The following is a 12,985-nucleotide window of genomic DNA, read 5'->3' as shown; positions in this document are numbered from 1 at the left end:
GAGTACTTTATTGAGAAGTCTTCTTGCTCAAATCCATTTTGTTTTAGGAAAAGGTTTAGCAACTTAGTCCGAACGTATCATTAACGTTTAGAATGGTGGTGGTATTAGAGTAAAAGCAAATTAGTTCAATCCTTGTCCGTTGTATATAGTAAATATTCATATCAAAATCACTATTTTTGTACTGACTGAGAGAGAGAGAGGAAAAAAAAAACAGACTGATTGAATTATAACCACAAGTGGATAATTTCTTGAACATGGGAAAAAGCAAATCTTCCAATGAACTACGATGATCTGTCTGTAAGAGGTTTAAGTAAGAGATTCCCTGATACATTTTAAGGTAAAATTTAAGTCCAAAATGATGATAAACTCGTACTTTTTTTAGACACGCGACATGCCGAGTTTGCGTTCAAACAAGCGACGCAGAAGATAAACTTGGAGAAGACTTGCTCCAATCAGTGCAAATGACTCGAACAAAGCTTTGTGTACTGCTCTTTTGCTCATGTTCTCGTTCACTGCACAAAACAAAAACAAAATCATATCAAACTAGACCTCTCAATTTGCAGAATCAAAAAAGAACCTAAGGGGGGAGGGGGGGGGGGGGGGGTTTCAGAAAGAAAAAAAATGTTACCAATAGCTTGACGATCGGTCTGAGCCTCTAACCAATGTTGTTCAAATTGGATGTTGTAAAGAGCCTCCTCTAACTTTGATATTTGCTCCATCAAGGGAGTGAAGTGCTCTGCGCACACATATTACCATAACAACAAAGACAAAACCATCTTCAGCTAAGTAACTCAATATCAAGCTGAACTGATTAAAAAAAAAAACTAAAAAGATAATACTCACCGTCCTTTGCGTGTTGATCGTAGTATGCAAAGTGACCAAGCTGTACATCGAAGTCAATGGTTTCGTGATAAGGAGACTTGTTTGTGAAACAAAAACGGTAAACACCTTTCTTTTGGACAACAAAGTCGTGCTTTGCGCTTATCTGCTCCCTGAAGTCATGAATCTGTTCGCCTGTTGGGCCATGTATCTATTCAAGATCCAAAAATATATATCATCACCAATGGTTATCTCATCCAACAGCATACCATACAGGAAATCTAAAAGATATGTCATATAGCCTCCAAGCCTACCAAATCCATCATCAATATTTGTTAATCAACAGTGCACAAGAGAATAGTAACAACAACCAAATAAACTAGAGGGTACAAGAGAACAACTGTAACGAGAAACCAAATTCTTTATCAATACATGCTCGAGATTACCTAGCAACAACCCTAAGCATTGTCCACTAACACAAATTTATCAATACATGTTGGAGAGTATAGATTACCTAGCAACAACCCTAAGCATTGTCTACTAATACAAACCCTATCTATTTTTCGATCGATTTTGCAAGCTCGAAACGTAGCAAAAGGTTCAATTGAGGGAGAGAAAAAGTCATACCACAAGATCTACACCATCCTCGTTAAAGTGCCACTGAGAATCAGACTTGATGACGACGAAAGAGACATGAAGCGTATCGCCTTCATATTCAGCCTTGTGGGAGAAACATTCTTCTCGGTCTATCACGAATCTAATCCCTAACGCTGCCTGGAAGCTCCATAAGAGCCCTAATATTACGATCGTAGCCTTCAAGCTCATCTGCCACAATAATTTCGAATTCTATCAAGCAAAATTCAATTGTTTAGAGGAAGCCTCAATTGCAGATTCCACAAACCAAACCAAATTGAATTGTTTCAATTTCGATTCCTACGAGGTGATTAGATTCGAGATACAGAGTGTGAGGAATTTACCTTCCAAATTCAGAAGAGATTAGATCGATGGAAACTCGATCTGGTCGAAGAGTGTTGAAAAACGATCGGAGATTGATCGGAGAAGAAGACGGTGGAGAGAGATAGGGAGGGGAGAAAGAGCGAATTCGTTCAGAATCAGACACGAAGAATCCTGTTTTGACTGAAGGGCAGTTTCGTGACCGGACAAGATCATCAAACTATAAACGACGTCGCTTGCTCCTTTTTGGGGTATTTGGTCAGCGGGCTTACGTGGCGTTATATCATTGGCAATAAAATATCTTTAAACCATTTAGATATTGCCACATCACATTATGTCGAAATTGGAGATTCCATAATTCAGTATGTTTATCATCAGAGGCTCTTAACATAAAGCCGTCAAAAAAAAAAAAAAAAATTATAATGGGAGACTTTGCATGTTTTCTTTTTGTGTTTTAGTATGCCACAGTTAAAAAAATAAATAAAAAAGTATGCCACGGTGAAATACTTGCTTTGCTAAAGAAACAATCTGTTGACGTGTAGTACAACCAGATTATAGACGTACTATGCGTTTTTAGTATTCGATCAATTTTATAAGTTCAGCTTGTAAGTTTTAGAAACAATGCTCAACTCAGTTTTTGTATTGGACTATGGACAAAGAATAAATGTACACTTCGTCAGAGGGATTGTACAAAACACATTACTAGTAATATATCAAACTGCCATATTTTTTTTTTGTAGTATACTCACGATCTCACCATGCCTACACCAACATTCATTTCTTTGGTACAGAAAATTACATTTTTGGTTTGAAGAACAATGAAGCCTACCCTTGACGCATCTTAAAGCTGTTGAAGATTCCTCATTCAACACTCACTTGAAGTTGAAGAAGTTCCTAAGTCCACTGAAGAGCCGTAGAGCCTTCAGCTCACCGCTTCTTATATCCCTCAGTCTCCTCCTAATAATCTGAACCGAGACCCAAAAAAAAAATGCACAGATTCCACAATATCATAAATAGATCCACGAATTCTTCTACCATATCGAGTACAAAATGAGTCCTTACGTATTGAGCACGGTACAGTATCCTACGCTCGCTTGTGGACAAGTCTACAGCTAGCTGTTTTAGAAACGCTTTTCGGTTTAATTGTTTTGGAGATGTAATGTCCAAATCCATTGATCCACTTTCCTGCAATTAGAAATGATTAATAAAACAAACAATAAGCAGATGCAGTGCAATTTTTCCACATATAGAGAAAGATGAACTGTTTTCTTTGTCATTTTTACCTTTAAAAAACGGGTGTATTTTGATATGCTTGTTTCACATGAGTCCAGTATGAACTGCAATGCTTCTTCCTCGATTTCGGGATATTTCAGATCATTCTTTGTTGATGTCTTATTTGAAGCAGCTTTCGCCATCTGAAATGGATATAAATTTAGCAAGGATGTATTATGAAGAAGGGAAGAACTGGATAGAGTCAATAAAAAAGGGTTATGATGGAGTTGCCAAACCTCTTCAAAGCTGTTTCTCATATCTGGAGGGCTCACCACTAGATAAGCATATGCCATTAGCTCCATTGGCCAACCCGTTATCCTTACGGGGAAGCATTGAGGCCTGCCAGTGAATTAGTTAACAGAATCATCATAAGAAAACTCAAGTTGATCAAAAGAAATGAGAAATCTACAAACTTGAGAGCAAAATATGGGTGGTGGGAAAGTTGATTACGTCGATAATCCATGTTTCTTTAAAGCATCCAGCTTTTCCTTGTAACACTTATCATTTTTCCTAAGTGACAGTGCTAGCTCTACTGAATCACTAGGATTGGTTCCTTCTCTGGGGACAAACCCATACGATAACAATAGCTCTCCGTTAGATTTATTTCCATATGATATGAAAACCTGTACAAAGTTGAAATACATCAGAGACTTCAGAGTACATTGGTCCCATTCCGGATTGGCTTGCTGGAGCGCTAAAGAGTCCAATAGTGTGAATGGGACTTGTTTGTACTATACCCCGACTTATATATAACTTCAATGCTCGTGTTTATCTGAATTTTGACCAAACTGAGCATTTGAAGTGATACAGAAATGATCTTTATATTTTCTCTAGGGAATGAATCTATAGGTCATATTTACCTGCTCACCTGGTTGATATGGTCGATCTGTTGTAAAGACAACTCCTTTCGAAGACTTATCATAATCCAGGAACGTCTCAACCTTTCCAAAGCAAATTTTGAAATAATTACTACCATAAGTTAACCACGCTTTCTGATTAGGATAATTTAGGAGCTAATTGGTCATAAAGATAAGCAGAAGTACCTCACAATTATGATTAAGCATATCTGCCCATGGAACTAAGGCAAATCTTCCATCCATAGACGGCAACCGTACCTGTGTTAGAGAAGCTTAAGTCTGAGTTGACAGAGACACGCAATGCACACTGGTTACCGGAAAGGAAAGAGAAATTTAAATAATGCACACTGGTGACTGCTCATTATTGTTCACACTGTAAAATTGTTGGAGACAGCTATATTGTGCAGAAAGTCATGCTAAGATAAAAGAACAAGTCCGTTGTTTCACTAATTCAAGACATCTAGATTATGTAAATAAATTATAAAGATCAGCAAATGATTGTTTCTGATAAAGTAGTTCTTACCAACCGTGAGAATAGGATTCCGAAAGACCACTTAAATGTATCATCATTGAAAACCTGCACCAATAAATAGCATACTCATATTCATGTGGACAAAACAAATTTGAGATGTAAATTCACAGTATCTCAGATGATATAATAAAGGCAACACTAGTTGCAAATACAGAAGTGCACACTGCAAGTGACAAAAAGACCTTCAACAGACCAAAGAAAGACTACGCTCGATTATGAAAATATTTTTTCTTCCATTATTAGAAGAAGAAAGCAGACGTTCGAGCAGAGCAAGCTGTATACTTCTGTCTCTGAGTTAACTATAGCAATATAGGCATAACATTTACCTCTTTAGGGAAAAGGTTAGGGTGTTTTGAAAATATCCTGCTTCTTAGATCTTCATAACTGGGGATGTAAAGGAAAAATACATGAGCAGTGTCTAATGCAAAATATAATCATCAAACCCCTAACCTACAATAAGAGCTTGTGAATGTCACAATGAATTCAGGACCCGGGAAGCAAATTCTACACATCCACAGCAGTTGAGGGAAAGAAAGAAAGTACAATATCTCACGTTCCAACAACATTCGTGATTCTTTCAATAGCCCGTTCTCGAATCTGCGAAGCTTCCAAGTACATATCAAGTTCTGTCCGAGTCCTGAAATAGTACAAAAGGGCTGTAGGGAGTAAAAAAAATTGGGACAAACGTGATCATTATCAGCAAGTTCAGCAGCTCCAAAGAGAAGTAGAAAACTTTACCAGTATAAAAGTGAGTAAGGTTGTCGCGGAAGAGCTGAGATATAGTTAAACCATCTTGAATTTTTCTGAAGACTTGCTTCACTAATAAGATAAGTAGCGAGCAAAGGCCAATCTGGAACGTCGTAACGTTTCATCACTTCACCAGCTTCTGGGTTGGTCCATTCCTAAAATTCAATCTCCAGTATTATTAGATATTCACATTCATGAAAAGAAAGATACTTTAACACATTGCTTTCAAATGAGAGATCAAGAACTCATGTGAGATTAAAGATTATATTTTTTTTATATATTCCAAGTGAAATTGGGAGTGTGAACTTACGGAATCAGCACTGATGACGAGAGAAGGAGGAACGAAGAGCAATTTCTCTCCTTTTCTAAGGTTCTGTGAAGCGACGAGGCCTCGCTCACCGATGTCGACTCTATCAATGGCCATTTTCTGCGGAGGGAGGCCTGATTCGGAGAGCCAGTTCTGGAGAGAAGTAGCGTTCTCAAGTGAATCAATCTCGCAGCCCCATGATATGTCCGGAGCATCCTCCACGGATCGTCTCGTTGTCTCACCGGCCGAAACAGAGCAGTGGATTCCGGGACGGCATCGAGACACCGGAAGCGGTGGGAAAGAGAGGATGAAGCTTTGATTACGGAGTTTGAGGAGTGGAGAGTAAGCTGGGAGGAGGGTTGACTGCAAGACGCTAGAAGCTTTCGCCATTGGGGAGAGGAGAAAACGAAGAAGAGAGAAGACGAGTGGCTGTGGGTGAGGCTATGATGATGCCACTCACTACTCTGCGATTAGCACTTAGCCGAGATATGATTAGTTTGTAAATTACGGTTTGGTTCGAAAAATATTCGGTTTGTTTTGGTTTGAGTTAGATTTGATTGCCAAGGAAGATATTAATTTAATTTCCAATGTTTTGGATAGGCCTAATGATAATCAATTGATGAGATAATTGAAAATTTGTTTACCATATTATCATGTTCTATAGTTTCAATTATAGACTTTACAAATGTGATGATTGATTGTTTTTTTATAATCTAAAAGTAAAACTAGTTATAAATTATTTTGATGGTTTATTAAGAAAGTAGGTAGCTTAAAGGGTTTATAATCTAAAAGGAAAACTAGTTATGAAATATTTTGATGGTTTATTAAGAAAGTAGGTACAGTTTAAAGGGTTTATTAGAAGCAATAGGAAAAATACCCAAAACACATAGGAAAAAAGAGAGTGAACTTGGTAAAAAATAGTAAATGGCTTTTTCTAGAGGTGACTTTAAAAAATGTTAAAAGTGGGTATTGGTAAATATTTCAGCCAAAATCTAACGTGTAATTTTTTTTTATAATACACACATTTTTTTTTTTGATAAGTTATATCTATATCTAGAAAATTAGCATATGATTCAAAAGGAAAAAAAATTATGCAACACTTATAAAATAGTTCAAAACATTAAGAAATTGTATTTAAGTTATTTTCTCACAAACTGTATTTATGTTTTTTGTGTGGTTATTATATAGTCAATATTGAGAAAGTACATCCTTACTTGTGATCAAATTTTCTCAAATAGTAATAATTGTGACATCATATTTGGTTATCATTCTTTACCAAAGATTCAGATTCAAATAATAATAATAACCAATAACTAAAAGCTAGAAAAGGAAGGCAATACCAAAATATAAAGGAAAATGTGAAAAAAAAAAAAAAAAGCCCTAACCTTGCAAAATCACAGTGCGTAATTTTTTTCCTTTTGGTTGTTGCTCATTCCCTTTTCTCGCCCCCCCTTTTCCCTTCCTCTGCTTTTTTTTTTCTTCTCTTTTTTTTTTTTTTTTTTGCCTCTTCTCTTCTCCTTCCTTCTTCTTCTTCTTCTTCTTCTTCTTCTTCTTCCTCGACATAAACTAGTTTCAAATCCCATCTTCTCGTGCTTATTTAAATCACTTGCGTATTATTCGTATACAATACACAATATTATAGGTTAACGCAGACCTCTTCCTGGTCTGTTTCCAGATTCGATTCGAAAAAAAAAAATTAGCGAAGAAGCGAGATTACGTTTGAGAAGAAGAAGAGAGGATGGTCGGCAGTGGCGCTAGGGTTTCGATTCCAGCCAGTACTCGGAAGATTATTCAGAATATTAAGGAAACCACTGCTGGGAACTATAGCGAAGATGAGATTCACGCAATGCTTCATGAATGCAACATGGATCCTGACGAGACCGCTCAACGCCTACTTCTTCAGGGTATTTATATCTTCTCTTCACTTGTATTCATACCTGATTTATCTTTATTTGATTTTGGATCCACGATGAGTGATTTTATTTTCGATTTGGGGTTTTTTTTTTTCTGTCTAACTTAGGTTTTAGCATCTGATTCATCTGCTCTTCTCTCCTTTGATTTTATCTGAATCATCGGTTCCTTCGCCTGCTGTTTCTAGTTGGTTTTGTGATTTTGTGTTGTAACCGTTTTTTCACAAAAAAAAGTTTTCAGGATTTGATTTAGAATATACGGGAATCAATTACTTCCACTAGTGATGTGTGAGAGAAAGGGTATAGTATTCTGAGTGGTTTGTCTATGGGGAATACTTTTGCTAGGTATGAGTTCTATACAAAGATTGGTGCGTTGTAGATGAATCCTATTGCTTGGAAGTTCACATTATCAGTATCTTATCTAAGCAAATTTTTTTGAAAAGAGTTTTAAACCCATGTGCTGGGTCTATCAGTGGTAACCATGATTTTCTTTAGGTTTTAGAGTAGATTTTCTCGGCAGTTGTGGTTTTTGCATCAGGCTTTTCGAATTACCTGCTTGTGCATCTTGTAATTTGGAGATGTATTCTGGGATTGTTGTGTTATTCTATCCAATCTTCTGAGCTAATGCAAAAACTGTTTATGACTCTGCAGATCCATTCCATGAGGTTAAAAAGAAGCGTGATAAGAGAAAAGAGGTATGGGGTGTTTGCAGTTCATTTGGTCTATTTCATGAGTTTATGTGTTAACCACATGTCTACTAGACAGCAAATATTGTGACATGGAGATTGACGATTTTCTTTGAATGCTACAGAACATCAACAACAAGGATTCTGCTGAATCACCATGGAGATCTGGTGGCGCAGGCCGTGGTAGTAGGGCCGGTCGGGGGAATTTCTCTTCGCGTCATGCATCACATGGTAATCAACTATCAGGCTAACTCAATTTATTACAGTACTTTCATCTGTTGATATGCAGCATTAGTTTTCTCTGAAAGTGGTTTCTTACTGTCACAATCCTGTTTGTTATAGTTACTCAAAAGTTAATACTTTCTTGATTTTTTCTACTAGGACACTACTACATGTTTGTGTTCATGAATGGCTTTTAGTATGTAGCGAAAGAATGTGATAGAGTTAGTTCCTAGCGGCAGTCCATAACTTGTTGCTTTTTGAAGTTTTCAGTAACTGATGAACTGTCTGTTTTGAATGTTTATTTCTAATCAGATGTTGCTGGTGCAAAGAATTCTTTTAGAAAAGCAAATGGTCCAAAGCAGGTCACTGATCCATCAACTTCAACCTCTCAAGAGATAAAAACGAAAGATATTACTTTGGTGTCAAGGTGAGTGACATCCTATAGCACGAATCCCTTTTACCTATCATTCTCCTTGATCCTATGTGACATGTGACATAGAGGTGGATGTATTTATACCCTCAGTGAAAACAGGGGTTGGCCTTTTTTCCAGCATGGTTATATTCAATAGATGAACCTTCTCATGATGTTTGTTTTCTTTTTTCTTTGTTACTGTTGACAGCCATTCAGCTGTGATGGATAAAAGTATTGTTGGTCTGACATCGGGAAGCTCTGATGTTCATCATTCTTCCAACCTACCAGCTAGTTCAGGTCAGCTGAAAGCTACTGGATCTTCAGTCGCCTCAAACACCATTGATGGTGCACCATCTTCTGTGGAATTAAACAAAAATCGTGTAGCAATTGTCTCTAGGGATGTGCCTACTGAGCAGAAATCGGTTGATTCTCTGCCACTCCCTCGTCCAACTTCTTCTGAAGTTCGATTCACATCTTCAAATCCCAAATCAGAGCAAACAGCATATGAACAACACGTTGGAGAAAGCAAGTTCCATGCCAGATCCCGTGGGGCTGGGAAGACTGTCGTGAATGATACTTATGTTCCGAGGCCTGCTTCATCTCATAGCAACAGTACGGGTAGTCGGCCGTCTTCTAATTACAGTAATCGGTCGCATCAGACTGTTGGTACTCAAAGAGGTAACAGTGATACATTTATATCTGCAGTATTGGATTTCTTCTCTGTGATATGAAATATTTAGCATATGGTGGTAAAATGTGCATAGAAATCAGAAACATCAGGCATTGCTTTTATAGGAAACACTTTTTGTCGACGATAGCTCTTCATTATTGTATTTCTTTTTCTCATTTCTACAAGACTGTAATCTTCTGACATCATCATTTCAATGATGCTTGTTTCTAGGTGCTGGCTCCGTTAAGGAATGGAAACCGAAGCCAGTGAACCATAACACTACCCAGGGTTCTGATGCATCATCTACAGGTGAAGCTCTTGCAGGTCCTACTGAAGCTAGTGACAAATCTGTTGAAAATGTTATCCCTTCAGCAGAGGCCACATCGAGATTGCAGAGACAGCTGGAAGACTTGCAGATTCAACGTCAGCATGTTATTATTCCAAACCATATTCTTGTTCCAGAGGCTGAACGAACCAAGCTAAGCTTTGGAAGCTTTGATGCTGGCTTTTGTATTACGTCTAGCTCAGTAGCCTGTCCAGAGAATGAAAAGAGATCTGCACCTCTCGCTCATGATTCGCAGGAAGTTGAAGAGAGTTTTGAAGAGGAGGAATTCAGGTATCTACCTTTCTCCAATTTGTCAGTTATTGTTGATGTTGTTGAGTGACTATAGATTCTCAATTTAGAATGCTGTAAGCTAGAAAGAAGTTGTTAATAATAAATTACTTATGGAATAAGGTAAAAGAAATTTCCAGGTGTAGTTTGCGTGCTCTGATAAGTAGCATAGTTGAAACTTCCAAAACACTATGGTGTACATCAGGCTCTAGAACAGTAGAACATATATCTTTTTCATGCTGTATTCATGCTGTAGGGATGGTTAATTGGGTAATGTGGATGGATAATTGGGTTTTGTTTCTAGAAACAACTCTTTGTCCTGCCTGGCTCCCAAGTTCGAAACAGAAAGAATTTTGTGCTGTAGGATGGGTTACGGAATTAAGTTTCTGGAAGTCGTAATGACCTTTCCATTATGAACACTTAGTGAGCTACACAAAACCTAATTCCTTTCATTTCTAGGTACTGAACTTTTATGTCTTGAAATATGACTGTACTTATATGCCCAGTGCCTAAGTGAATTTTTCATTTATGATTACAGTCACCCAAATGTCCATTCGACTGAAAAGGAAGAGGACAATAGTGCTTACCTTGAGTCGCCTTCACAAGTTCAAGATAATATGGCTGGTGAAGGTATCACCGCAACAAATGTAGCTCCAGAGTATGAGGTGTCCAAGCAAGAGAATATGTTGGAGTCCGAAAGCAATCAAACCTCCTTTGACCGTGATCCAAGTAATATTAATGGCCTTGTTCCTCCAGCTCATGGGAGCCAGCTTCCACAATTTGAGAATGCTGACCCTCAAGCACGTGATGGCCTTCGTATTCCCAATTATGCGGTATGCCTTCAAATTGTTGTTAGGTTTTCTTATGGTTGATATACCTTGCTTTTACTCTTCGTCGATCAGTAACATTTTGCTCATTATATAGTTTTTCGGCATTGTCATCTGTAATTTATCTTCTAAATTATCTATTCTGCTGTTTTGAAGGGCCAACAACCATTTGATACAGCGAGTTACTATGCTCAGTTCTACCGCTCAGGCCCTGAAAGTGATGGCCGTATTTCTCCCTTCGTTTCCCCAGGTGTTGTCTCCAAATTTAATGGGACCGTGTTGCCTCCGCATTCATCTCAAACCATGCAAGAGGTTAGCCTTGTATTTTATTATAAAATTCACACCTTCGTGATTTTGACCTGATTTAAGATGAGACTCTTTCGTTTATACATTCAATCTTCCAACATTAGCAGCATCAATTTAATAGTCAAATTTGTCATGTCGGCCACTGTGATTCTACAGTTTCTAATTGGTCTGTATATTTTTATGTTCAGATGCATTATAACACTTTTAAAAGATCAAAAGATAAAGCTGTTACAAACATGCATTAATACTTTTCTGTGCCTGAAATGCTTGAACATGTTGATTTTCAGGGTGGAAATAACTTGGTTCTCTCTGCTGCTAGTCCACCACCACTGGTAACTCAGGCTGCAGGACTAATGCAGAGCTCTATACCTGTCACACAGCAGCCTGTTCCTGTTTTGCGCCCCCCGGGTTTACATATGTCCCATTATCCACCAAACTACGTGCAATATGGACACTACTTCTCCCCATACTATATACCACCCCCGACCATGCACCAGTTCTTAAGCAATGGTGCATTTGCTCAGCAACCTCAGGCAAGCGGTGTATATCCTGCTCCTCCACCTCCTGGAGCTGCAACAGGAGGCAAATACGCACTCCCTCATTACAAGCCCGGGACTAATACAGGAAACATGACTCATGTCGGTATGCCTGCTGGTTACGGACCAACATATGGGTCCTTCCCAGCAGGATATAATCCCACCTCTGCTGCATCAGCCGGGAATTCGACTTCCAATGAGGATCTCAACTCATTGCAGTTGAAAGAAAACAACGGCTACAACACAACAGGGCAACAGGTATCTATCCCCTCTCCTTCCCTAAACCAACTCAGTTGAAAGTTTAGTTCCCTTTCCTAATGAATTTATATTCTTGGGGTCCCTGCAGAGTGAAGCATTTCCTGTATGGATTGCTGGACCAGGACGAGATGTTTCAAGCTCTTTCTACGGTTTACAGCACCATGGGCAACATGTGACTTACGCTCCAGCACAAGCTGGGCATGTCGCGTTCCCAGGTATGTACCATCCGGGACAAGCAGTAACAGCAGCAGGAGTTCATCATCCACTCTTACAACAGTCTCAAGGTGTGGCTGGAGCTGAAATGGTTGCACCTGCGCCTAACGTCTTCCAACAACCTCAGCAAACGCAGATGAATTGGCCAAGTAATTACTGAAACAGGAAGTATAAAGGATGAAAAAGATTTTGAAGATTCAACAAGTTTGAAATTCCAGAGAAATCAGGAAAGATATGGTGCGGGTTATTGTTGACTTGCGTGTGTGTGTGTGCCATCTAACAAATTACCAAAGAAATGAAGCTATGAAGTTGAAGGCTTAAGCATGTAAGGGAGATTACAGAGAAAGATCAAGGCTAGGGGAAGGTATTTTATGAATCCAGTGTTTTGGTGTTACTATATCTTTTTGTTTTAGCAAAATTATTGCTTTCTTAGTTTTTAAGAGGTCTTTTTTTAGCTCTCCTTTTAAGTTTCTGAGCTAAGCCAAGAACTTTGCTGCCTGAGTCTGTATCTGAAGACTCTTCTTCTCTTCGTCTTTCCTTATAGCCTTTGGTCAATGTTTTCAAATCCGTGTCAGCAATCAAATTGGACAAGTTTCTTGATCGCGTTCATCTTAGTTCTGTTTAGCTACCCTCAATTTCAACTATTTTATTCCTGAAACTTGAAAATTACTGAATGTATTGCCTATGTAAGGGGTTACAAATTTGTGATGTAATAAGTCTTCAGTAAAAATACAAATCTATTAATGAGTTCAAATGTTACTACAAGTTTTGGCATTGGTTCATCGTTAGATCAAATAGTATGCTAACCTCTTGTAACCAAACATCTCGTTATACTCGAATCCAG

At 38.2% G+C, this 12,985-nt stretch overlaps 3 protein-coding genes across 5 annotated transcripts; 1 reads left to right on the top strand and 2 right to left on the bottom strand.

Moving 5' to 3' along the window:
* Positions 1–201: 201 nt before the first annotated feature.
* LOC104738114 (transmembrane emp24 domain-containing protein p24beta2) lies at positions 202–1,997 on the bottom strand. Its single transcript, XM_010458368.2, has 5 exons — positions 1,797–1,997; positions 1,447–1,644; positions 844–1,030; positions 629–736; positions 202–512 (listed from the first exon to the last, which is right to left on the bottom strand). Exons 2-5 carry the CDS (start codon positions 1,642–1,644, stop codon positions 379–381), a joined length of 627 nt encoding a protein of 208 aa, XP_010456670.2. The 5' UTR covers positions 1,797–1,997; the 3' UTR covers positions 202–378.
* A 398-nt stretch (positions 1,998–2,395) lies between these two features.
* On the bottom strand, positions 2,396–5,958 carry LOC104738030 (ribulose-1,5 bisphosphate carboxylase/oxygenase large subunit N-methyltransferase, chloroplastic). 3 transcript variants are annotated; one of them, XR_015557556.1, is made up of 12 exons: positions 5,492–5,958; positions 5,173–5,336; positions 4,988–5,071; positions 4,761–4,818; positions 4,426–4,479; positions 4,089–4,160; positions 3,914–3,986; positions 3,496–3,668; positions 3,282–3,384; positions 3,057–3,188; positions 2,836–2,958; positions 2,396–2,738 (listed from the first exon to the last, which is right to left on the bottom strand). XR_015557556.1 is itself a non-coding variant. In XM_087450870.1 (12 exons), exons 3-12 carry the CDS (start codon positions 4,998–5,000, stop codon positions 2,646–2,648), a joined length of 912 nt encoding a protein of 303 aa, XP_087306996.1. In that variant the 5' UTR covers positions 5,001–5,071; positions 5,173–5,336; positions 5,492–5,958; the 3' UTR covers positions 2,396–2,645. The 3 variants fall into 3 exon arrangements, 2 of the variants coding, with proteins under 2 accessions (XP_087306996.1, XP_010456598.1); XM_087450870.1 differs by having other exon boundaries at positions 3,906–3,986; positions 4,978–5,071; XM_010458296.3 differs by having other exon boundaries at positions 3,906–3,986.
* An 852-nt stretch (positions 5,959–6,810) lies between these two features.
* On the top strand, positions 6,811–12,741 carry LOC104737938 (uncharacterized). The gene is made up of 10 exons (XM_087450778.1): positions 6,811–7,392; positions 8,050–8,093; positions 8,210–8,315; positions 8,619–8,733; positions 8,927–9,396; positions 9,620–10,004; positions 10,540–10,834; positions 10,985–11,140; positions 11,422–11,928; positions 12,017–12,741. Exons 1-10 carry the CDS (start codon positions 7,227–7,229, stop codon positions 12,299–12,301), a joined length of 2,529 nt encoding a protein of 842 aa, XP_087306904.1. The 5' UTR covers positions 6,811–7,226; the 3' UTR covers positions 12,302–12,741.
* The last annotated feature ends 244 nt before the right edge of the window (positions 12,742–12,985 follow it).

This window comes from Camelina sativa, chromosome 1 (genome assembly GCF_030686135.1).
Source record: "Camelina sativa cultivar CO46 ecotype springtype chromosome 1, ASM3068613v1".
Taxonomy (NCBI): Eukaryota; Viridiplantae; Streptophyta; class Magnoliopsida; order Brassicales; family Brassicaceae; genus Camelina; species Camelina sativa.
Note: the sequence above shows the minus strand (reverse complement) of the source record. Positions and strands in the feature narration are given on the sequence as shown.

Coding starts and splice junctions, on each gene's coding strand:
- LOC104738030 (XM_010458296.3), bottom strand. CDS start 5,878: ATGGCGAAAGCTTCTAGCGTCTTGCAGTCAACCCTCCTCCCAGCTTAC. Junction 3,385..3,495: donor AAGAAACATGGATTATCGAC/GTAATCAACTTT, acceptor ATTCACTGGCAG/GCCTCAATGCTTCCCCGTAA. Junction 3,189..3,281: donor TGAGAAACAGCTTTGAAGAG/GTTTGGCAACTC, acceptor TATCCATTTCAG/ATGGCGAAAGCTGCTTCAAA.
- LOC104738114 (XM_010458368.2), bottom strand. CDS start 1,644: ATGAGCTTGAAGGCTACGATCGTAATATTAGGGCTCTTATGGAGCTTC. Junction 737..843: donor CGATCAACACGCAAAGGACG/GTGAGTATTATC, acceptor ATGTGTGCGCAG/AGCACTTCACTCCCTTGATG. Junction 513..628: donor GACCGATCGTCAAGCTATTG/GTAACATTTTTT, acceptor TGTTTTGTGCAG/TGAACGAGAACATGAGCAAA.
- LOC104737938 (XM_087450778.1), top strand. CDS start 7,227: ATGGTCGGCAGTGGCGCTAGGGTTTCGATTCCAGCCAGTACTCGGAAG. Junction 8,094..8,209: donor AGCGTGATAAGAGAAAAGAG/GTATGGGGTGTT, acceptor TGAATGCTACAG/AACATCAACAACAAGGATTC. Junction 8,734..8,926: donor GATATTACTTTGGTGTCAAG/GTGAGTGACATC, acceptor TACTGTTGACAG/CCATTCAGCTGTGATGGATA.